General features: G+C 53.1%; 3 protein-coding genes across 3 annotated transcripts; all 3 read right to left on the bottom strand.

The window, feature by feature from the left end:
• Window positions 1-588: 588 nt before the first annotated feature.
• RDM1 (RAD52 motif containing 1) lies at window positions 589-6,899 on the bottom strand. Its single transcript, XM_059830511.1, has 7 exons — window positions 6,813-6,899; window positions 5,896-6,075; window positions 5,388-5,510; window positions 4,748-4,910; window positions 4,089-4,187; window positions 2,455-2,543; window positions 589-996 (listed from the first exon to the last, which is right to left on the bottom strand). The coding sequence occupies exons 1-7, from the start codon at window positions 6,897-6,899 to the stop codon at window positions 895-897; spliced, it is 843 nt and encodes a 280-aa protein (XP_059686494.1). The 3' UTR covers window positions 589-894.
• A 2,704-nt stretch (window positions 6,900-9,603) lies between these two features.
• On the bottom strand, window positions 9,604-13,330 carry GH1 (growth hormone 1). The gene is made up of 5 exons (XM_059830184.1): window positions 13,294-13,330; window positions 12,635-12,798; window positions 11,783-11,899; window positions 11,219-11,380; window positions 9,604-9,804 (listed from the first exon to the last, which is right to left on the bottom strand). The coding sequence occupies exons 1-5, from the start codon at window positions 13,328-13,330 to the stop codon at window positions 9,604-9,606; spliced, it is 681 nt and encodes a 226-aa protein (XP_059686167.1).
• A 5,729-nt stretch (window positions 13,331-19,059) lies between these two features.
• On the bottom strand, window positions 19,060-23,699 carry CD79B (CD79b molecule). The gene is made up of 6 exons (XM_059830594.1): window positions 23,633-23,699; window positions 21,665-21,706; window positions 20,511-20,822; window positions 19,856-19,974; window positions 19,511-19,552; window positions 19,060-19,158 (listed from the first exon to the last, which is right to left on the bottom strand). The coding sequence occupies exons 1-6, from the start codon at window positions 23,697-23,699 to the stop codon at window positions 19,060-19,062; spliced, it is 681 nt and encodes a 226-aa protein (XP_059686577.1).

The following is a 23,699-nucleotide window of genomic DNA, read 5'->3' as shown; positions in this document are numbered from 1 at the left end:
CCCGGTATCAGGCGTCTTCTCCTGGATCCGATCAGCCCTTTCCTCTTTTTTATTAAACGAAACAGGCCACGCTCTTCTCATTTCAAGAGGGATCTCAAATCATTCCTGTGGCTCTTCCCTGAGCTTTCCCATTTTTCAATCTTTTTTTCCACAGAGGTCAAAAAATCTGAGCAGGGATCTGTTATCAAATAAGTATTCCCCCCCACCCCCTCGTGATTTGGGGAGCTGGATGCCCCTTCCCATGGCTTGTGGTGCCTCTGAGGTTCATTCATCACACAGGGTTAGAAAATTTTATTTAATTTAATGAAAAACCTGTTAAAAAGAATCTTTGCTTTACATCGTGACAATGTCCCAACTACTTGGAGTTGGGGCTCAGCCCATGTGGCTCAACACATTATTACAAGACTTAGGCTTATTTCTTTAAAAGAAATTTCACTTAGAGAAGTATTTTTTCCTGTGCCTGTGCAGACGTGTCTAAGTACCACAGCTACTCCTGCTGGTAAGACATCTCCTTCTGCCGTCTCCGGCTTTCTCCTGCAGATCAGAGCGAACCTGCACTGCAGGCTCTTGCAGGGAGGGCTCGTTCCTTTTATTTTTCTATAAGTGTTACGCACATCTGTTACGCTGTCTAAATAATAACCGTGCAGCTAAGCTGGCTTCCATATATAGCTGACCTGGATAAGTTGACATGAAAACACTTCATCTCCAAAACCAGCATACATTTTTGGGCTTAATTTTAGTAACACTAGGTTTATTGCCCACTTCTTTTGCTGTTACGTATTTGGAGAAAAAGAAAACATTGGATATGACGCACATGTCATTTCACAGCATTAGACTTTCATTCCTAATCAAACGCTGCAGAACTTTTGGAAACGATGTGAAGATGGAGCTGCACTAATTAGATGGCATCTCCCGGCTAGGGAGCTCATCATCAACACTGAGATCAGACAAAACTTCTTCTTCAAGGTCAAACTGTTGTGAGGACAATTCACTGACCTGGGAAGAGAAATCAAGAGTCAATTTCTTTCTCTACAACATATTTTAGTTTCTTCCCTCTGCACCTGGAAACAATATATTTTTGCCACGTACAAGAGACAGCCTCCCCAGAATTTACCAACTCAGGAACATTTCTGTTTTGGAAAGACTGACCGACATCACAAGGCAATGAACCAAAAGGACACCCAGCAGCTCTCTTCCCAAGCAAGTCCCTCCGAATTCCCGTCTGTTCCTCTTCCTATCAGGCTGGAAGCTGCCTTGTGGAGAGCGAGCGCCGAATTCCCTCCCACACCCCATCACAAGGGAAGTGAGATGGCAGGGGCGGTGAGGGATGACTCTTCTGGTAAAACAGAGGTTTGAAAAGCAGCAGGCTTTCTGTTTGACTTTACTGCTCACTTCTCTTATGGTCATTGCATGTTAGGTCAGCTCTCTGCGGGTTTAAAAGAAGTCAGATAGAAGGGGCTGTACAGAGGAAAATGCAGAGTGAGAACAAACCAGCAGAAATTTCACCTCCTCAACTGATAAAAAAAAATAAATCTGGTGGACGTTAGTTACTTTACCAAAATACCTCCTATTTCACTGCTACTCTTCAGTAAGAAAGGAAGATAGTTCTGCCTGTGGACACCAGGTGACTCAGTGTCATCAAGTGGAATAACGTGTCACAAGGTTCGTTAGACACTTCCTCCGTGCAAACTGCAGGAGGAGTTAGACACAGCGCAGCCCGCTGCTGATGCATCATGTGAGAGTGATGCTTGCTTTCAAACGACCGCCGTATCAGTGATCTCCCCTGGTAAGTAGCAGTGTTTTCAAACTAAGTGAGATGAAAATCCTCTGCTCGGGACTGGCTGCGTGCAAAAGCTGGCACGCGGAACTCATCTCACTGAGCACGATGATTAAAGTTTTACTGTTGTACCTGGGTATTTCTGTTCGGTGCATGCTAACAGATCCCACAATTACCTGCAGGGATTTCACCAAAGCTTTTATTTCACTAAAGCTTTTAACAAGCATTCCCTCTGGGGTAAGAATAAGTTTATGAAGTACATTTCTAGATGGGGAGTTTGATTTATTTAAGAAATTATTAAAAAATAATTTGATTTAACCTACTGTGACTTTACCGGGATTTTCACTCTCACAGATTCTATGCAGAGCAGTCCTGGACACTGTCATGTGTCAGACTTGTCAAGCTGCACTCTAACAGTCCTGTACCCTAACTGCTCGCTTTCCTGTGCCGTCTAAAATATGCATGCATTTCTGCACAAAGATACCCCAAAAAGTAGGAGTTTTAAAACCTTAGCGTGCTGTACAATTCCAAGATGTGATTACTCCCTGGGATTTAAGTCGAGGTAATTGCTGCATAGAAGGAGGGTGTCAGAGGCTGTAACAGTTAACAGCTGTATCTCCGATCTCTAGATGTAACATACAGGTCCTGTGGAAAAGCTAAATATCCACTGGTTTTACCTGAACAAGCCCCTTCAGTTCCTCTTCTGTTAAGGAGTCTGTGGGCTCCTCTTGGGAGGAACTGTACTCCACGGCCACTTTCCCATTCTCTGAAACAGAATAAACAGCCAGAGACACGGTTAGTTACTACTGTGTGTAATGACAATAAACCTACCCTAAACTAAATGGGACAATTCTGCTTCATAATGCCTTTCAGAGCGAGTGGCTGGTTGGTCTGAATGAGTGTGCTTCTTTCTCTGGCCTACCTGCCTGTCTTCTCTGCAGAAAACCAAACGGCTCTTACTAAATGGAGTGGAAACTGAAATTGAGGAAGCAGAAATCTATGGAGAGGATGGACCATGTTAATTGCCGGTCTCTCTGTATGTGACGGACCAGAAGGCAGGAAGTACTGCAAAACACCTGAATCCAGAAAGCCACCTTTCAGAAGAACACCTTAAAGAATGCAGGGGAGGAATCTGGCAGATGAAAGGCCCCTCTCTGTAAAATGAGGATAGCGGCACTGACCTGATCCCATTGGGTCTGGCCTGATAAGCATAAAAATCTAAAGTACTCAGATACCCCATAAACAGGAGTCACCTAAAAGCTCAGAGAGCGCAAGACCTGGAACCCAGAATCACAGAATCACTAAAGGTTGGAAAAGACCTGTAAGACCATCAAGTCCAACCATCACCCCAACCCCCCCATGCCCACTAAACCATGTCCCGCAGTGCCACGGCCACACGTTCCTTGAACCCCTCCAGGGATGGTGACTCCACCACCTCCCTGGGCAGCTTATTCCAGTGTCTCACCACTCTCTCAGGAAAGACATTTTTCCTGATATCCAGCCTGAGCCTCCCCTGGCACAACTTGAGGCCATTCCCTCTTGTCCTATCACTTGTCACTTGGGAGAAGAGACCAACACCCACCTCCCCACAACCCCCTTTCAGGCAGTTGTAGAGAGCGATGAGGTCTCCCCTCAGCCTCCTCTTCTCCAGACTGAACACCCCCAGCTCCCTCCGCTGCTCCTCATCAGACTTGTGCTCCAGACCCCTCACCAGCTCCATCGCCCTTCTCTGGACACGCTCCAGCACCTCAATGTCCTTCTTGGAGTGAGGGGCCCAAAAGTGAACACAGCATTCGAGGTGATCTAGCAGTTCCTGGATAGGCACAGAGCCAGCTTCTATGATTAAAAACCCAAAAGCCCCAAAGATGGAACACTGGACGTATCAGTGGACCTTTGGCGGCATCTGGTTGGCTTGGAACCAGGCCAGGCATGTGCAAAGTGCTGCAATTCAGTTCATGTTGCCCCTGGAATCAGAACTTCCCCACACCCCTATTCGGCATGCAGAGGTAGTGTCAATAAGCTCTCCCTGCCAGGATTTACACTCCTGGAATTGGGAGTTTCAATGACTTCTTTATCATAAAAAAATCTGACCTCCTCTTGGATTTTCCTTTCACTCACATAATTCATAGGGTGGAACCACTCTGTTAAATCACTACAGACCACAACACAAGTTTCATTTTGCCCGAGACCCCCCCAAGCCTCAGTGAATCCCAAGAAAGGTTCAGAGAAAAAGAATTAATATAAATTATGATGAAAGTTGTAATATCATTAGCCCAAACACCCCAGTGTTTAATACAAAAATAGGCCTTACCTAAGACTACGAGGAGTATCTTTTGAAAGGCGCTAGACAAAGCCTTCCCGACTGCCAGTTTCTGAACTCGTCTTGAGGCTGTGACAAACTCGAGAGGATCTGAACACAACAAGCAGCATGTTACTGATATTAAGACGAGACTCTGCATACGAAGCACACCAGCTGCATCGCGCTAGGAAACGTAACCAAACGCAGCTTTAAGGATCTGATAAGAAAGCTGCTTATGTTTCGGGAGTCGCCGGCAGCATGGCAGCACCCTCACAGGGGCTTCGTGCGCCAAGCCCCAGCAGCACACGATCCTCAGCCCTGTGCCAGGACCCTGCCCAGGGCAGCGGGCAGTGCAGAGCCCCGCCGGCACCTGAGCTGTGCCACAGACACAACCACATGGCTTGTTCACGCCAGAAGTGGGAAATGAATAACGCTGCAGGCGAGAGGGAGAGAACAGAGGGCAGGAAAGCGATGCTGGTGTGAAGCAGGGAGGGAAGAGGCGTGCTCAGGATCCCTTGCTGCATAGCACAGCAGCTCACAAGGCCCCGCACAGATCCTTGCCTCCAGCTAAATTCAGATACTACATCAGACCCACAAAGTGTGCAAACACAAGATTGACCAGTGTCTGCGACAGCTGCTAAGAGAGACTTCCAGCTCCATCCAAAACGTACCGTCACCGTTTTCGATGTCTGCCTCGCCGAGGGCAACTCCCCTGGTGCGTACCCCATGGTTGGGCAGTGACACCTCTACAGCACACAGGTATTTCACGGATCGCTTCTGTAATGTCTTTCCCAGTTCCTCATTCTCACCATCAAAGCCAGATACATTCTGCAGCTGTTGGGAAGACCACAGATAATTAATTTCGATTAAGTAGGAAGGGGATGTTGTGACCACTTAGACCTGTGACTGCATACCACAGACCTGTGCACAGCGCGTGACTCCAAGGCAGTGGCACACGGTGGAGGCAGAGCAGGGATGTTTACTGTTTTCACTCTATTTTAGAAATACCTCATAGTCCCCATCCTCTGGGAGTCTCAGACTTCTCAGACACTTCCAGCACATGAAGATTACTGGCAAGCCCTGGCACTGCTTTAATCACAGCCGTCCCCATTTTTATTAACAGAAGCCAGTGCCCTCACCCATAGCAATCTTCTCTCCCCAGGCTTTCAAAATACCCTCATTTGTGGTCCAAAATGCAGCTCCTGTAGTCGCCTATTATTTGCTGCTTTGAGGACAATGCTTCTTATTCCACCAACCGCTCTACTTAAGAAGAGGATGAGGGGAAGGATGATGGATGAAATGGTCCCTTACTGTGATGATGCGACTGGACCAGCCGTTAAAGCCAAGGTAGTGGTTGGCCAACTCCTGGCACTTGTTGCTCTTGAGAGCAAGGACTTGTGGCTGAAACCCTTTCTCCTTGGTGCAAACGCAAACCTGTCCAGGAAAGACGAACGCTGGTTAGCCAGACTTTGCTTGCAAGGTTCCCGCTACAGACACACCGTTGATGGCTCCGGGAGAGTCATCTGAAGGTAACCTATTCCCTGACCGCAGGCACGCTTCCGAGATGTGTTAAATATTCTTTACCCAGGAACGGGCCCCGTAAATTATTCCAGAGGGGGGATGCTGCCATTTTACTGCTTAAATGCTACCTGGGAGCCAGCGGTGGAGGATGTCACCACAGCGGTAGCATCCAGCCAAAAGTTAGTAAACTTTTTGCACAGGGAGCATCACTGAGAGCAACAAGTATTTCATGTCATCCTACCCTGCTGCTGGAGGTGCTGAGTCCTGCAAGTTTTACACCTGGGGCTCTTCTGCTTACCTTCAAGGGAGATTTCTGAAACAGCCTTTGCCCATTGCACGCGCGCTGGGCTCTGCTGGCATCTCCAGCTGAATAAAACTTGATAACGGCGTAATACCCGGGCCCTGCCACGGCGGCATTTCTGCGTGCTCGCACCGAGTAGAGCGGCCCGAATTTGGAAAACGCTGAGAACAGGGAATGCTGAGGAAAAACAAGAGAAAAAAGGATCTTTTGAAATATCTGTGGGTATTCAGGGGCTGAGCAACAGTGACAGAGAGAGGATTACTCACAAGTCCTAATTACCTAGAAAAGGAGGAAAGGTTTTAGTACTGTTGAACAGCAATAAGACCTGGAATAAGCAGTGAGACTGAAGACGGGTATTTCTCCATAAAAATAAGCTCAACTCGGCTGGACGTCTGACCCCGTCGACATCTCATCTCCACTATCACCCAGCCTCTGCACCAGGAGGAGAGCGCAGACAGACCCCCCGTCCTCCTCACCCCAGACTGCCTCTTGCTCTCTGCCATCCCCTTCGTGTGGGTGCACCGTTCGCCGCCGGCGTTCAGCGCAACGTTAGCACAGGATTTTACGGGCGGACTAAGGGGGGTTTGGTCCACCTTTTCCACCCTGCGCTGGGCTTTTGGGAGTTTGGCGGCGCAGACCGCAAAACGGGCGGTGGCACAGGGGTAGAAGTCAGCCCGGGGCGGCCCCACACCCCCCTCGGGGCTGCCTTGCCCCCCGCATGCCTCGGGGAGATGAGGAAACTACAAAAAATGATTAAAAACAGCAACAAACAAAGGGATTTAAAAAGATACTATCAGCGCACAGGTGAAGCCGTCAGTAGAGACGGGGGGAGCGGGGCCTTGGCTCCGAGGGGGAGCGGGAGCGGGGTCCCGGCCCTGTGCCCCGGCCCCGGGGGGGTCCAGGCCTCACCTCACCTCCAGGCCCGGCTGCGGCTCCAGCCCCCACACCAGCAGCGTCTGGGCGCGCCCCACGGGCACCCGGAACTCCACCACCTCCGCCATGGAGGGCACCCGGAACTCCACCACCTCCGCCCGCCCTCCGCCCGGCCCCGCTCTCCCGCCTCGGCCGGGCCGCGGCCACGGGTGTGGGGGAAGCGCCGCCCCACATCCACCCCTCAGCCCCGCATCCACCCCCCCTAGCCCCACATCCACCCCCACATCCACCCCTCAGCCCCGCATCCACCCCTCAGCCCCGCATCCACCCCCCCCAGCCCCACATCCACCCCCACATCCAGCCCTCAGCCCCACATCCACCCCCCCAGCCCCACATCCACCCCCACATCCAGCCCTCAGCCCCACATCCACCCCCCCAGCCCCACATCCACCCCCACATCCAGCCCTCAGCCCCACATCCACCCCCACATCCAGCCCTCAGCCCCACATCCACCCCCCCAGCCCCACATCCACCCCCACATCCAGCCCTCAGCCCCACATCCACCCCCACATCCACCCCTCAGCCCCACATCCACCCCCCCAGCCCCACATCCACCCCCACATCCACCCCTCAGCCCCGCATCCACCCCCCCAGCTCCACATCCACCCCTCAGCCCCACATCCACCCCCCCTAGCCCCACATCCACCCCCACATCCAGCCCTCAGCCCCACATCCACCCCCCCAGCCCCACATCCACCCCCACATCCAGCCCTCAGCCCCACATCCACCCCCACATCCAGCCCTCAGCCCCACATCCACCCCCCCAGCCCCACATCCACCCCCACATCCAGCCCTCAGCCCCACATCCACCCCACATCCAGCCCTCAGCCCCACATCCACCCCCCCAGCCCCACATCCACCCCCACATCCAGCCCTCAGCCCCACATCCACCCCCACATCCACCCCTCAGCCCCACATCCACCCCCCCCAGCCCCACATCCACCCCCACATCCACCCCTCAGCCCCGCATCCACCCCCCCAGCTCCACATCCACCCCTCAGCCCCACATCCACCCCCCCTAGCCCCACATCCACCCCCACATCCAGCCCTCAGCCCCACATCCACCCCCACATCCAGCCCTCAGCCCCACATCCACCCCCCCAGCCCCACATCCACCCCCACATCCAGCCCTCAGCCCCACATCCACCCCACATCCAGCCCTCAGCCCCACATCCACCCCCCCAGCCCCACATCCACCCCCACATCCAGCCCTCAGCCCCACATCCACCCCACATCCAGCCCTCAGCCCCACATCCACCCCCCCAGCCCCACATCCACCCCCACATCCAGCCCTCAGCCCCACATCCACCCCCACATCCAGCCCTCAGCCCCACATCCACCCCACATCCACCCCTCAGCCCCACATCCACCCCCACATCCAGCCCTCAGCCCCACATCCACCCCACATCCATCCCTCAGCCCCACATCCACCCCTCAGCCCCAAATCCACCCCTCAGCCCCACATCCACCCCCACATCCACCCGTCAGCCCCACAACCACCCCCCAGCCCCACATCCACCCCTCAGCCCCACATCCACCCCCCCCAGCCCCACATCCACCCCTCAGCCTCCCACATCCACCCCCCCAGCCCCACATCCACCCCTCAGCCCCACATCCACCCCCCCAGCCCCAAATCCACCCCTCAGCCCCACATCCACCCCCTCCCCAGCCCCACATCCATCCCTCAGCCCCACATCCAGCCCCCTCAGCCCCACATCCACCCCCACATCCAGCCCTCAGCCCCACATCCACCCCACATCCACCCCTCAGCCCCAAATCCACCCCTCAGCCCCACATCCACCCCCACATCCACCCCCCAGCCCCACATCCACCCCTCAGCCCCACATCCACCCCCCCAGCCCCACATCCATCCCTCAGCCCCACATCCACCCCCCAGCCCCACATCCATCCCTCAGCCCCACATCCACCCCCTCCCCAGCCCCACATCCACCCCCCAGCCCCACATCCACCCCCACATCCAGCCCTCAGCCCCACATCCACCCCCCCAGCCCCACACCCACCCCCCCAGCCCCACATCTGTTACAGAAACAAGGATTAAAAGTAAGAAAGAAGAATGTAGAGAAGATACTTCATAACAACTGCACCCGGTACTTGGACATGTTAGAGATAAAGACTGTCTGCACTGACTCTCTGCTAACTAGCAATAACGATGAGCACAAGGACGAATCGTAGAAAAATAGAACAGACTGCCAAAATAGTGCCCTAGAGTTAACTTGTCTCAGTATAATCTCGTTTTAATACTAAAAACCACACCTCCTGGCTAGAAAAGCCCTAACCCAATTTAGCCCCCTACTCTCTGAGAATGTGTAGTGAATTAAAAGAGAACTGTAACTTGAAGATGAAGTAAGAAAAGTATTAACCAAGAGTTAATTAAGGGGTAGCACCAGTCGGCGTAACTAACATTGTTAACTGTTTTAAATACCTGTCATGATTTTAACCCGGTGTGCAAGCTTTGAGGAGAAATCCCCTTGCACCCGGCGCCGCAATAAACACGCCGCTTTATAACTCTGTGTAAGTTGGGAAGTTTGTTTCCGCGTGTCACATCCACCCCCCAGCCCCAAATCCCCCCCCCAGCCCCACACCCGCCCTGCCCAGGCACTGGCTCGTCCCCCCATGGCAGCCTGTCCCCGCAGCCCCCCAAAAGCCAGAGCCAGGTTGGCAGGTAGCAGGTTTATTCTCCAATTTTCTTTACAAGGAGCAGGGCAGCCGTGGCCGGCGAGAGCCCGGGGCAAACGGGGAGCCACCCCGGCGTCAAACGGTGCAGTTTCCCTCTCCGTAGCGCCGGCATTTCATCACCTTCAGGTAAGTCTCCACCTTGTGCAGGTCCTTCTTGAAGCAGGAGAGCAAGCCGTAGTTCTTCAGCAAGGCGTCCTCGTTGCGCAGGTGGATGTCGAATTTGTCGTAGGTTGGTTTGAGGATCTGGGGACCCCGCGGGCTCCGGTCCTCCAGCTCCTGCGAGAGGATGGAGAGGTGCTGGGGGAGGCGGCGGCGGGGGCCTGGGGATGAGCATCCTCCAAGGGGCCCATCACCAGAGCTCCCATCCAGCTTTAGAGGAGGTTGAGGTCCATCCCCCCCCGCTCTTAGTTGTATTTCAAACGTACTTTTGAGTTTATATGTTTACAGGAAGGATAATTACGCAGGGGTGATGCTACACAAATTGCTGCCAGCGAGAAGGGAGCTGAGCACAAGGCTGCAGGGAGGGACGAGTGTGTCTTTTGGGGTCTTAAAATAAGGGGAAAGTCGCGGGGGCTCTGTGTAGCTAGTCTAGCCAAGGAGACGGGGAACCAGGCAAATAATTCTCTTTTCTCCCACTTTCCCAGTGAACAAAGCTCTAACCCAGACCCAAGGCACGTGCGTCTGGAGCCGAGAGGTCTGCAATCTGCCGCTCCTCCTGCCCTGCTTTGCTCACCAGCTGGCACAGTAAACAGGACAGTTTTCGTTAAGAAAACAGCATCATAAATGGATAAAATGTGATTATTTGTCTAGTTTCTGTGTACTGCTTCCCAATGCCCAAGCACATATCAAATGGAGAGCAAGATCTGGAAATGGTACTGATACATATACCTACTTACTCCAGCTGAAGTGTCGGGACAGAAGATCTCTATTTACTCTCAGGGCCTGACTTTCAGAATTATTTAGATGCTAGAAGATGTAAATAATTGTCCGGACACATTTCTCACAGACACAGGTCTCAGAGCTCTACCTACATGGTGATGCTGGCTGATAAACTTAGTTACAGAGTAAGCATAACTGAAAAGGGATCCTGGCAGACAATAAGCAATTTCATTTAAAATAACAAAGCAAAAATTAAGAGCGACCCTTGACAAAGATCCCACTCTCAGCTGTCTGGGTCCTGTATTATTGCAAGAGAGAAACATCAGAGCACAGGCTTCCATCTGTACACAGACTTAGGTGCATTGTTTTTATAAAACGGTGTGAGTCCTTAAAACCAGGTTGCAAAATTTACTCCGCTTTAAAGTATTTTGCATGGAGATGTAGCAAACATCCTTATGTTGCTGTTTGTATAGGAGATTTAAGCAACTGAGTATTCTTTGGTGCTGGGTTTGGAAAGACTTTGGGTCTGGACTGTTGTGATCTTCCTTGTCTGTACTGCTATCTGAGTGGTTATGACAGTGCTATTAACATTTGTTATGTGTTTCCTTATACTCCCCAGTGATGAAATGTGTGCAAACGGGTGACATCATCTCATTATCTTAAGGTAAGCAAAGTCCAAAGGGTGCCACTGGTCTTCAGAGTGGAAGGTGGGGAGACTTCTCATGGTCTTTGGGTCCTGTGGAAGACCCTGAGAGCTCAGTGCCCTGTGTCTTGGAGATCTCTCTTATTCTGTAGTCATGCTGCAACTTACCCTCATCAGAGCTTGGATCCCTTCTTCCAGGTCCTTTAGTTTTTCATACACTCTGTCTGAGGTGCCAAAAACCAGATTGTTTGTGAACACCTTGCTTAGGTATTGTACTGGGGTCAACCAGGACTGGATGAGAACCAGTGAAAACCGAAGAAGCTCCATGTCCTGAAAATAAGAAAGGATCAAAGCTGTGCAGGTGAGGTATTTGGTAGAGTTACCTGTGTGTCCTGCTCCTTCTGAAAGAGCCCAGAGGTGATCCAGAGCTGTGCCACTGCTGCTGCAGCTTCAGCAGATACAGACAAGTTTACAAGCTGAGGAGCACCACCCAGCCATGTGTCCTGTGCAGACAATGGCTTTTCCTTCTCCTTGGGGCGGGAATACGATTTATAGTCTAACGCAGAAGAGTCTGTCTTTTTTCACGCAGGGTTTAAATAGTAAAAAGGCAGAGAAGGAATGATACCTCAGGAGGCACTGAAGTGCTCACGGATGGAAACCCTCTGTTCCTGTAATGAAGCACAGCTGGGCTCTTCAAACAGGTCTGTGCTTGCCTCGGGGGAGAGAACTTACCGATTTCTGCTGGGCATCATCCTTCCCCGTGGGAGCAGGGATGGTTTCTGAGTAACAAAATGCTGCCTGGGAATTTTTGTTGGCGTGTCTTTGGTCCTCTGGAATATAGGTGCGTTCCTGTGGAGACATCCCAAATACACTCAGATCTGTTGCCCATGTATTGGGAGGAGACCCTAGACGCTTTCCCAAGCTGTCCTGAACGGTTACTCTTCACGAGAAAGAAATGTGAGACATGAGGTGTCTCTGTACAGGGTTGGCAGATAGAAGCAGGACTTTGTATGTTGGCACAGTAGCTGCTGGACCTAAAGGTCTTCCTCTCACCAACCCAAAGTGCTAAGGTGAACGCAAAGACACTTGGACCGGGTTCTCCCAAGGAGTAGGTGACCCCCAAGGACAGCTTTTGCCAAAGTGACAGCTCATGCCAGTTCCTGGCAACAGCGGAGACGGGATAGTTTTAAGCACTCAGAATCAGCCAGGGTCGTAGGTGACTGACACAGGAAAGTCTTGCAAAATGTCTGTGACATCTCCCACTGTTTTCGGAGCCAGGTTTCTCTTTGAGACAGCTGACCCTGTGCAGTGGGTTTGGACGTGGGCAGCAGTGGCCCTGAGGAGGTGACTGTGCAGGATCAGAGGTGGGGGCAGAGAGCTGTGAGGAGGAAACAGGGTCCAGGCTGATGGGACAGAACCTGCCCTGTCCTATTAAGACCCTTTCTCGCGTTGAGAGCTGACGGAGAAGACACCAATAGCTGAAAAGTCTCCGTTTCTAGGAAGTTATACTGGGTGGGAAGCTGTGGCACGGTCCTGAAACATCAAGCTAATGCGGAGGAGAAGCCCAGAGGCCACAACACTTACGAACTCTTTGTATGTCTCGGCAGCCAGGAGGTGAAGGTGCTGAGCCCTCAGCACGGCGTTGGCAAACAGGTTGGAAAGGGGCATGGCCGGGAAGGTGGCAGCTTCCTGTGGCCACTGCAGTCCCAGAGCGATCACAGCAATGAAGAGAGGAGAAAACCATGACCCTGCAGCAAAGCGGGGAGGAAAGGTGTTAGCGGTCCTTTAGTGACTGTGCTGCAGAGCGGGGTGGCACCTGGGGATTAACTCCCAGCCTGTTCTGTCCATGCTGGCTGGGGCTCACCTTCCTGAACGTCTTGTTTGACTCCGTGGGTGAGTTTAACTCTCCCCAAAATCAGATGAAACCCTGGCCCTTTCACTAGACATGCCCTCGAGGCTTGTACTGCTCCCAGTGTTACAAGCAGCATCTTCCTGGCTGAAGAGTCATTGTTCCTCCATGAAAACTAGAGAGTGTCCCTGTTTTTCCCTAACATGCTCACGTTTTTCCGTAGGCCTTGCCCTCATAAGGAGAGCACAGCGCACTCTTCATTGCATGAGCAAGCAGGGGATGGTGAGTACCAGGTGAGGGCCTGTGAGCATCTCGCTTCAGCCTAGGTTTGTGCCATGCTGCTGACGTGAAACCGGCTGCCTGCCTTCACTAGGACGAGAGCCGATGACATTACCTGTGCTGTGACCACCTACTTTTTCTCTCTGGGACATACCTGCAGAATTTGGTGATCTTTGTTGAGCCTAAATGTTTTCAATCCGTGACATCTAACTAACTCGGACAAGTGTCCAGCTGTGATTACAGAGACCACAAAGTTAATACCAGACAAATACCTTTCAGTGGAGGAATGCCCTGGAGCCTCTAAGTCTTGGACGTATGCATTAGACATCATCCTGATCCCCCTCTTAAGCTTTGAATATGAGTTTTAATATCCCTGCCAACATTTATGTTAATAATAGCTATTATAACTGTGGCTTGACCTTGTTCTTCATGTTCTCCACCCTCTCCTTGCCCAGTTTAGGCTAATGACTACCTAAGTTAAATCATGGATTGAAGTCACACTGTGGGGAAAGGTATTCTTCTTCTTTGATTTATAAGTCGCCACATTTTAATTTAAGGCTGGCACTGAGTGTGTATAGCCCTCCACAGTGCCACCCCATCATCATCTCCCATCACCCCAAGCATGCGGCAGCGCTGGCAATCCTTTAAAACTGAAATAAAAAAAGTACCTGGAGCCATTTCTGCCCGGCGAGCTGCTCAGGTGTTGGTTGGCAGTGAATGTTTCCTCTTTTCATCTAGGCTGGTAAAGGTAACTGTTGAGCCACCCCTTATATAGCAGGGGGTCTGTTTAAAATGTATATATGTGTTCATGATCACAACAACATCTCTGTATCTTCTCCGTGCATAAATGCACAAGTGTTCGTAATGGTGCTACCTAATTGTAGTCATTTATACATAGATGTAAAGGTTGGGGAGGTTGTTTGCCTGGGGATGAAATCAGTGCTGAATGATTTCGCCATATTCTGCTGTTTATTGCAAATAAAGGTTTTATCGTCATTGGAAGACCCATCCCAAATCAGATCAGTGCTTTTACACGGTGGAATTTGCTGCAGGGGGTCGAAAATCCACCTCATTTTCCTGCCTGGCTCTGCAGCCTTGGCCCACAGTTAACGGCTGACTGGCCAGTTTGGGAGACTTCTGACCCAAAGCAAGTGGGAAATTTTCCCCTTTGTTGTTAGCAGGGATAGAGCTGGATGGATGTGGCCAAATGAATCCTATTTCTTCCACTTAATTTCTTTCATGCTACCAAAGTTTCGAAAGTTCAGCAAATAGTTTTGGTAAGCTGGTTTGCAGTAGGTGTGACGAAGAGCTGTCATAACCAGGTGCTTGCTCGGGTACCAGCCTGCCCACTGCAAATCCAGATGCCAACGCTCTGGGAGGTTTCTCACATCCTCAGCTGGGCAAGGCCAGGAGAAGATCTGGTTGTGAGCGTCTTCCTGCTGCTGCCTGAGATGCAAACGTGAAATATCTCTGGCTTAAGCAGAGGGCTGGTGTGGAAAGGAGGGAGAGGAGATGGGGAAGAGGAGATGGGGAAGAGGAGAGGTCACAGCACACCTATCCCTGCTTTGGAGCAAAACAAGACAGAACCTGGGATGGGCAGCTCCAGGGGGGGCTTAAAGGACTCTTACTCCCCATAAGGCACTGATGGCCCCAAACCACCCTGTTCTGGCTCTTTGTCCGGGGTTCAGGGACTGCTCCCTGGTCAGGGGTGGTGATTTGGCTCCCCCGGGCCCTGCGTTTGCTGTGCCCCTGTGGTGTGGCTCCGGTTTCCGAGAGGCAGCATCATCACTGGGGCGGCTGGAGCAGAGGGTGCGAGAGCTGGTTAATAAACATGCCCGGTAGAGCGTGGTCTGTTCCGAGAAGCCCCAGGGTGTTTGCTTGCTGGAGACGCGGTGGTGTCGCAGAGTAAATGTCAGTCCCTAGAGAAGAGGGAACAGTGGGTCCTGCAGCTATCAGGTATCCCGTCACCCAATAGCCAGCAACATCTGGGTGTGTTTTTCTACTCCAGATTGCGTTTAAATATGTCAATATTTGTCAGAGGTGAGCAGAGCAGCAGGCACCCCAGCCCAGCACAGGCTCTGCTGCCCGTTAGTGATGATGCCCCACTGCTGCAGCTAGACTGGTACAGCACCTTGCACCCGAGTCCTGCCCATCACTTGCTGCCCTGCTCCCTCTCTAGCTCTGTTAGTGAAAGCAAGGTGCTAAATCAACATTTTTTATGTTGCAGCCAAGCATGGAGATGTCAGGGTGATCCAGACTGTGCAGTGCCCCGGAGACTTGGTTTGTCCCCGATCATCTCTGGGCATTAAATGAGGCAGAAGCGTCATGGAGAAGGCAGTGCGTGACTGTGCAATGCTGGGCTGGGCAAACACATGCCACTGGCAAAATTACAGTTGCATAAGCAGCTCTCAAATATCAGCTTGGCATTTTTCTAGCTTTCAACTGCCCGTATTTGTGACCCAAAGTAGCATCTCATAAAGCAGCGTGACATTCTGTAATTTCCAAGTTCCTTTTCTTTTTTGAAAGAGAAAAAAACCTCTCAATTCTCTTCAGGGTGGTCCCACGTCCACCCGCCTTACCCTGAGCATCACCAGCAGCATCTAAACAAGTGAAGCAACTCTCCTTGCAGGCACGTATACTCCCCGGGTCCTCGTGCCCCCCCAGCCTGGGGTGGTTGTGTGGAGAGGACCTTCCCAGGCTGGTGGGTGAGCTGCAACCGGTGAATCCTGACGGAGGACCCAGCTGCTGGCCCACAGCCCAGGCTCTGCACTTCGGTGGGCAACGACACGGTTGACAGAGGTTTTAAATGACGCTTGACTACCTCTGCTAGCTCACTTGCTCAGAAGGTAAATATTCCTTTTCAGATTGAATTGATGGGTTTTATTTACTAGAGCTAGAACTGCTCAGTTTCTAAAGATGAGGCTGAAGAGGTCTAGGACTGCAACCCAGCCCGTTTGCCTGACCATCCTGCTGATGGTAGGGATACAAATCAGGACAAAGTACGGAGCTTGGACTGTGTATACTGAAATATATTTATTTACATTAAATGCATTTTCAATACAAACCTATCTCAGTATAAAATTACAACAAACCCTATCTCTAGGCTCCCTGGAAACTAGTCTAAGCATTTAACATAAACCACTAACACTACAGAAATACTTAATCTGCTTCTGGCATTTTAAAGGAAGCCAAAGCCCTGGGCTAAGAGGGCGGCCAAGCAGCAGAGCGCAACTGGGGTCGCCGAAACTGCTTTTGACATCGGTGGCTTCCTCTCCAGGTGCAAACAGCAGATTCTCCTTATTTTCATATGATTCGGTTAAGTCAGTTGAGTGAGTTGTTTACACAGAGCTGAGAAAGCGGTTGGGAACTGGGAAGGCCCGAAAATTTGCCTTCCTCTTCCATTTCGTAACTGAAAACAAGGGATGGAGGGATGAGCTCTGCTAGTCCTAAAATCTTGGCAAACGTGGAAACCGGGAACAGCCAGTTCACTTCTCTCACTGTGAATACTCCTTTCTTTAATTAATCAATTTTATAAGTAAAGCATGTTTAAGTAACATTTATATACATATGCATGCAACTAATTTGGGATAATTTTATTTAGCTAGTAAAAATCAATCTTAAAATGCTGGTTTTGCGCTATTTAGATTGAATACCAATTTTCCACGAAGGTGGTTTACTACTAAACAAAAACCATCCTGTTCCCCGCTGAAAAGCCCTGTTTGCTCATGATTTTACCCTCCCTTTTCTAGCGGCTCTTTTGGGAAGTGGAGCAGTCCTGTCTTCTTGGGGCCTAAAATGTTGTGAGCCACAGGGACGCAGGGGCCCTGGGCTCTCCAAGGGGGGACAGACTTTCAGCCCCACAGTCCTTGTCACCCTCTTGTCCTGCCTCATCCAGCCAAACCCACCGAACCCGCTGCGCTGTGCTAACCGTGCCTCTCCGGAGCCCGCGAGCCCTTCTGTTGGGTGCCCAGCTACCCCTGAGCCCCATCACCCACACGGCTGCTGCTGCCGTGCCAAGACAGTTTTTATTAACAAAACCCATTAGCACCGCTCTGCTCCTCTCCAGATGTTTTTTAGCTTCTCTTGCGAGACCAGATGTAGCTGGGAGTGGAGCTCCTGGCCCTGGGCCCTGTTCTCCTGCTTTGGTTCCTGGAGACGGTCTTTGTCTCTCATCCCAAGCTGACGTCTTGGGACCGTGGAGGTCCCCCCATGCGTGCTCAGCGAGAGCTTCCCGGAGAGCCCCATGGCTGCTTGTGGCTTTACAGCCCAGCCTGCACTCAGGGCCCTGATGGGGTGAAGTTAGGTTTCTAGCTAAGCTGGACCCATGAAAAGCTGCTCCTTATTCCCAGGGCATCCCACCAACAGTAGCACCACAGAATCACAGAATCATTAAGGTTGGAAAAGACCTGTAAGACCATCAAGTCCAACCATCAACCCAACCCCACCATGCCCACTAAACCATGTCCCGCAGTGCCACGTCCACACGTTCCTTGAACCCCTCCAGGGATGGTGACTCCACCACCTCCCTGGGCAGCCTCTTCCAATGCTTCACCACTCTCTCAGGAAAGACATTTTTCCTAATATCCAGCCTGAACCTCCCCTGGCGCAACTTGAGGCCATTTCCTCTTGTCCTGTCACTTGTCACTTGGGAGAAGAGACCAACACCCACCTCCCCACAACCCCCTTTCAGGCAGTTGTAGAGAGCGATGAGGTCTCCCCTCAGCCTCCTCTTCTCCAGACTGAACAGCCCCAGCTCCCTCAGCCGCTCCTCATCACACTTGTGCTCCAGACCCCTCACCAGCTCCATCGCCCTTCTCTGGACACGCTCCAGCACCTCAATGTCCTTCTTGGAGTGAGGGGCCCAAAACTGAACACAGTATTTGAGGTGCGGCCTCACCAGCGCCGAGTACAGGGGCACCATCACCTCCCTACTCCTGCTGCCCACACCATTTCTGATACCAGGGTTATGGGACACCCCCTGCCTGGGCATGGCAGGACGGAGCAGGGTGTGAATTTACCCATTACCTTTATTAGGACTTCAAAAAGCAGTTGGACATTTGTGTCCCACAATTTACATCTTTCCCATAGGTTCGGAGGTCACACATGTCCCTCACCACGGGGACGTCCTCGTGACACAGACCAGCTCTTGCCTGGAGAGGAGCAAACCTTGTGCAAGACCCTCTGGGCGAGCTATCTCCCCAGCCTTTCCCGTAGTCTTTGAGGCAAAAGAGGTGCTTTTGGAGGATCTTCCATCTCAGACAACGGCCAGCTTGGCCTGCTGGACACGTCCATGGCTTGGGAGCTAAACAGTGGCCCAAAATCCACTTCTTGTAGCACCCAGATGGTGCTGCTCACCTCGGCTCCTCTGCCAGGGCTGCAGCAGGGTCTCGCAGCCCAGGAGGGTCCTTGCAGCACGGAGAGTGATCATAACTGGTCCTCTCCTTCCCAGGTGGGGCTGGAGGAGACCCACCACCCACCCTGGTACTTCCATTGCATTAACCATGCAGGAGTTCAGCACCATGGTGTGGGGCTGCCCAGGGTTTGGGGCCAGTTTGCTACCGGGGGGACTGCGGTTGGCTCCTAATTTCTACATAGGCTTTAGGGGTTCATCAGCGGGGCGGTGAGAGTGACAGCCGGGGCAGGGCAGCCTTGATGGGCACAGCCCGGACGCGGCAAAGCGAGCACCCAAGGGCAGCAGGACCCGAGCTCCGTGCAGGGCTGCTGGAGGTGGCTTGCAGCCCAGGATCGCAGCCCGGGATCCAGGCGCCCGTCAGAGCCGTAGTCCAGGGCAGGAGCCGCGGGCCCGTCCCCACGGGTGCCGGCAGGGTGCTGGCAGGGAGCTGTGCCAGCCGTGCCAGCCTGGCGGTGGGTGCAGGACCCCTCACTCTTCGCCCGGGTGCTCCCCAACTGTCCACTTGGCCTTCACATCCCGGAAAGGAGTGATGTCCTCGTAGGTGGCCATCTGCTCCACCTCCAGGCCCTGCACCAAGAAGAGGGAGGGTGAGACACAGGAGGGCCACCATGGTTCTATCCACACCGCATCCCCCCTTGGGAACCTCAAGTGGGGACCCATTTCCAGGCTATTCCCCCAGAGATCGGGGCAGCTTCTGAGAGGAGAGATGGGGATAGGTGGCTGCATGTGCTCAGAGCTTGGCTTGGTTTTACGAGCAGCTTTTTATGGCTGATGTGCAACAGGCACTTGGGAGGAAAATGCCCTGATGTGCCCTGCAAGGGCTGGTGGTACCCAGCAGGCACCCAGCAAGGGCACCACTGGCTAGTTCAAGGCTCAGGTTGATATTGCAGAGGTGCTTCTATAATTAATGCAACATTACCTCATAGGTGTGGTCCTCCTCTGGGCTTTCCTTGCCTTCACCCTATGGAGAGCAGAGTCACAGGTTGGGTGTCAGCACCCACCAGGATCCCCATCCCCTGTCCCCGGCCTCGTCCCCCCAGGCCAGGTCCCACCGCTTCCACAGGCAAATCCGCACAGTCCCACACACTGTTTTAGATGCTTATTTTCCCACTTCAGCTAGCCACGCTCCCATGCAACAGCCCCAAACTCGGTGCCTGCCCATCCCCATCCCTAGCAGTGTCCTGCCCGGGATGCAGGACACCGCTTTGAGCACTGCAGCAGCGAAGTTGGGGACATCCTCACTGCTGGAGACACTGTCACTTACTTTATCTAGGAAGAGGAGCATGGGGACACTGATGAAGATGACAAGCAGGATGGACTGGATAATGATGATGGCGTCTTTCAGGGTGTTCCTGCTCTGGATCTGCTGGATGTTACTGTGACCTGGGAGCAGCAGCACAGGGAGAGCCCCAAGTCCCACCTCTGTGCCAGGCTCCCAGGGAACAGGGATGAGCTTGGCATGGCCACAGGTTCGTGTGTCAGCAAGAACGGATTGGGGGCGGGTGACCAGGGTGACATGCTCTCCCCCTTGGCAGAGACCAGAGCATTGCAAACTGCCCCCAGGGTTGGCATCAGGGACCAGCTCTGGGATGAGACACCTTGGGCAGGACCCACCACTAGCCAGGACCAGGAAAAATCTGATTTATTAGGGGAATGCAGTCCCTGGGATGTGTTTCTGCGGGATGGACATGCCAGGACAAACTGGGGGAGGTTGTCCTGCTGCTTGGTGGCTGACAACGAGCAAAGAAACCTCTGTGGTGCCATGAAGTATCTACAGTTGTATCTGAAGGGGTTCCATCCGCACGGGGAGAGATGGGTGCGTAGGAGCATGATGTGGGGTTCACATGGAGGGGGAAAGGGTGGGAGAAGGAAAAAGAGCATCTCCTGGGGCGCATGGAGGATGGGGAGCTCCCACTCACCCATGACTCTGAGCTCTGTCCCGCACAAGTGCGGCCACCTCTTCTCCGCCGTGAGGTTCTTGCTGTCACACACGTAGATGCCATTGTCCGCATAGTTGATCTTGAAGATGGTGAAGTTGATGAAGTTGTCTTTCCTCTCGATGCTGTAGCGGGAGTTGCTGTGGTCCAGCTCATAGAGGTCATCACTGTCCTCTGCCGTTTTGTACCACTGCATGCTGTGGGGCTCCTGAGTGTAGCAGATGAAGTGGACAGGCATGTTCTTCTTGGCTGCCACATAGCGTGGGTGCTGCTGCACCATGGGGCACGCGCCACCTGCCAGGGGACAAGGGTGGTCACGGTGAGCAACGACCCGGCACCTGGGGCGCATCAGAGAAAAAGCCGCTCCCATGAGACCTGCCCCCCAGTATCTCCCAAATTCCATTTCCATTTTCATGGATTATATTGTTTTTGGGCATTCAGCTTTGTTTTGGTGAATCATCGTCGTCTGGGGGTAGAAATCGGAGACTTTTGGTGAAAACATGTTTTTAATGGAAATGCCAGTTTTCTGTGGGAATAGCTTCACTCGAATACTTTTTTGCGGTTCCCACCCCTCTCTATGTACATCATGTTAGTCCCAGCTCCAAAATTACAGCCTGTGCTGGCACACACCATGGAGCCTTTGCTAGGACAGACCCATCTTCCCAGCTGGCTTCTCTCACGCTTCCACATTTTTTGCATTTTGCTGTATTTTGTATTTTGGCCCGTGTTTTGGTCCCAGAGCTGGTGAGTTTGCGGGCTCATTTGGCTTGCAGAGTTCGTGCTTAATACCCCGTGGGTGGGAATGGCACAAGCCCTGTGTGCATAAGCCCAGTGCCTGGTCCCAAGGCACGGCTTGTTCATGCAACGTGCTCTGCAAACGCAGAGGCAAAACGTGTGTGTGCTTAGGAAAGAAAAAACGGATCCGGCTTTGCAGAGGGAGAGCAAGGTGTGGGGCTGGGGAAATGCCATGGAGGAGGTCACAGCCTGGGAATTGCCTTTGTGATGGAGAAGACCTGTGGGTGATGGGACATCTCCAGCTCTGCAGGGGACCGGCACCTTCATGGCATAGCCAGTGGGGACGGGACGGACCCTGAGGACACACGTAGGGAAGGAGCGCGATGGGTCTGAGAGATTACCTGTGCTGCTCCTGGTGCTGTTCTTGTCTGCTGAGATCCCACCTGCAAGACAGGAGAAGGGCCCTGAGATAGTGGCCAAGAGCCCATGTAGGACAAGCCCATGCAGGGTGTCCCACGTGGGATGGCATGTACCGTGGGTCCTTCGTGCCCACTCCGTACGGGATGGAGTGCTTGGGAACATCAACCAGAGCCCCACTCAGAGGACATGGGGCAGCGCAGGTTTGGGTACAAACCCTTCTATTTCCATCCCATCTCCTGAATCTTCTCTAAGTTAGTTGCTTTCTGGTTGACGGCTGACATCCCAGTGAAACCCGCCTTTGCTATTAATATCCCCCTAGGCTGGCACCTCTCAGAAAGGGCCCAGAGAGCCTCACGCCTCTTTATTTACACTCTCCATTTTCTGACTCAACCAGAAACACTTTCCCTGCTGGGGCTTGTGATGGACGGGGGGACCCCGGGACCGTGCAGCCCCCCGGGACAAGGGCTGGATGGAGCTGTGGGACCTGCGATGCAGTGCAGGAAGCAGGGTGAGGCGGGGACCCCCCAGCACCCATGGGTGCCCCTGCCCGCAGCTCCAGTGCCCCCGTGCCTCGGTTCCTCTTGCTGCAGCTGGGCAGGAAGCACCAGCCCTGTTTACTGCACCGCTTCAGTGCCTAGCTCCATCCGCTTGATGAATATTCGCCAAACCCCACCGTGGGGAAGCTGGCACGGAGGCGGGGGCTGCACCACCTCCCAGTGTGTTGGGGCAGCTGCAAAACTCCCCCCAAGAAGAAAAAGGAAGGTTCAATTCCCCAGCCTAAGTTGTGCCCCGAGCCTTGCCACCCTGCTGCAGACCTTCCTGCTCCAAACAGTAGCCCGGCAGGGATCTCCTGGCTCAGCCCTGGGCTCCCCTTGTTCCCCAGAGCCTCTTCCAGGTCCGTGCTCCCTGTTCACCTCCAGCACCTACACCTCTGCAGGCAAACTCTCCCCTCCAGCCTCATTTCATTTTTTTTCTGAGGTGGGGAGATGCGCCTGTGTGTTGGGTACGTGTCCGGCACACAGGGCTTTGCTCTCCATGTTTTGCTGGTGTTTCTAAACGAAGATCAGGCCGGTCCCTCGCCCTGAAAGCCCTCGCACCCCTCAAAGCCAAGATTTCCATTGCAACCACGGGTGGGCTGAGCTTCCCCTGTCCTCCCTCGAAGCCACCATGAGAGCCAGGATGAAACCCTGCGACCTCAAATCCATGCTGGACTTGGGTGGCCACCCAACAGGAATCCTTTAAATGCCCTTTCTCCTGAGGGCACAAGTTTCCCCAGCCGAAGGTGGGAGCTACTGCAGGTTTTTGTGGGTGTCCCTGCAAGAGGGGACAGGAGCTGTGTCCTGGGTTTAGCTGCTGCTTCTCCATGGGGATGCAAAGGGGAACAGCACAGGGATGTTCATACAGGACCCATGGATCACCCCCAAAAGCCTTTTTCCTCTCATTTCTCCTCCGCTCCTGGGCACTGAACCCCACGGAGCAAAGGGACATGGCTTGACCGTGGCCTCAGTAATGTGCCAGCCCCATCCTCAGGCCTCCGAGAGCAATAAATGGTGAAAAAAACAACCCAGCCCTTCTTTCCTGCCACCTGCAACCACAGCCGGGCAGGCTGTGCACCCGCTTGGCACCAGGCTCCTACCAAAGCCTGCCGGCTGCCTGAGAAAGTGCTCTGTCTCTGCACCCCTCCCTGCACCCCAGCAGGAAGCAAAACCCGAAATCCGAGGCAGGCGTTGAGCCCTGAGCCCCCGCGGGTCCTCCCTGGCTCCGCTGCGCCCGGCTGGCTTCCTGCACAAAGCAGGGCTGAGAGCGGCAATTGCAATGTTTAAAACTAATGCATTTAAAGCCGGACCTGGGTGAAGTCCCTCGTTGCACTAAGCCAGGGACCGTGCCGGCGCATCGCCTGGGTGCACGTTTCTTTGCTCTGAGATGCAAAGCCAGCGTTTGACGCCTACCTGTGACCAGAGCCATCAGCCAGAGGTTTGCCTGGAGCACCCAGAGCCTCGTGCAAAGATCAGCCAT

This window comes from Gavia stellata, chromosome 28 (assembly GCF_030936135.1).
Source record: "Gavia stellata isolate bGavSte3 chromosome 28, bGavSte3.hap2, whole genome shotgun sequence".
Classification (NCBI taxonomy): Eukaryota; Metazoa; Chordata; class Aves; order Gaviiformes; family Gaviidae; genus Gavia; species Gavia stellata.
This window is presented reverse-complemented; position numbering and strand designations above follow the sequence as displayed.

Coding starts and splice junctions, on each gene's coding strand:
- RDM1 (XM_059830511.1), bottom strand. CDS start 6,899: ATGGCGGAGGTGGTGGAGTTCCGGGTGCCCGTGGGGCGCGCCCAGACG. Junction 2,544..4,088: donor GATACTCCTCGTAGTCTTAG/GTAAGGCCTATT, acceptor ATTCTGTTTCAG/AGAATGGGAAAGTGGCCGTG. Junction 997..2,454: donor AACTGAAGGGGCTTGTTCAG/GTAAAACCAGTG, acceptor TTCTCTTCCCAG/GTCAGTGAATTGTCCTCACA.
- GH1 (XM_059830184.1), bottom strand. CDS start 13,330: ATGTCCCAGAGAGAAAAAGTAGGTGGTCACAGCACAG. Junction 12,799..13,293: donor AGTAGGTGGTCACAGCACAG/GTAATGTCATCG, acceptor GCTTTGCTGCAG/GGTCATGGTTTTCTCCTCTC. Junction 11,900..12,634: donor CCGAGACATACAAAGAGTTC/GTAAGTGTTGTG, acceptor ATGTCTCCACAG/GAACGCACCTATATTCCAGA.
- CD79B (XM_059830594.1), bottom strand. CDS start 23,699: ATGGCTGATCTTTGCACGAGGCTCTGGGTGCTCCAGGCAAACCTCTGG. Junction 21,707..23,632: donor GCTGATGGCTCTGGTCACAG/GTAGGCGTCAAA, acceptor CCTGTCTTGCAG/GTGGGATCTCAGCAGACAAG. Junction 19,553..19,855: donor TGCTCCTCTTCCTAGATAAA/GTAAGTGACAGT, acceptor TGCTCTCCATAG/GGTGAAGGCAAGGAAAGCCC.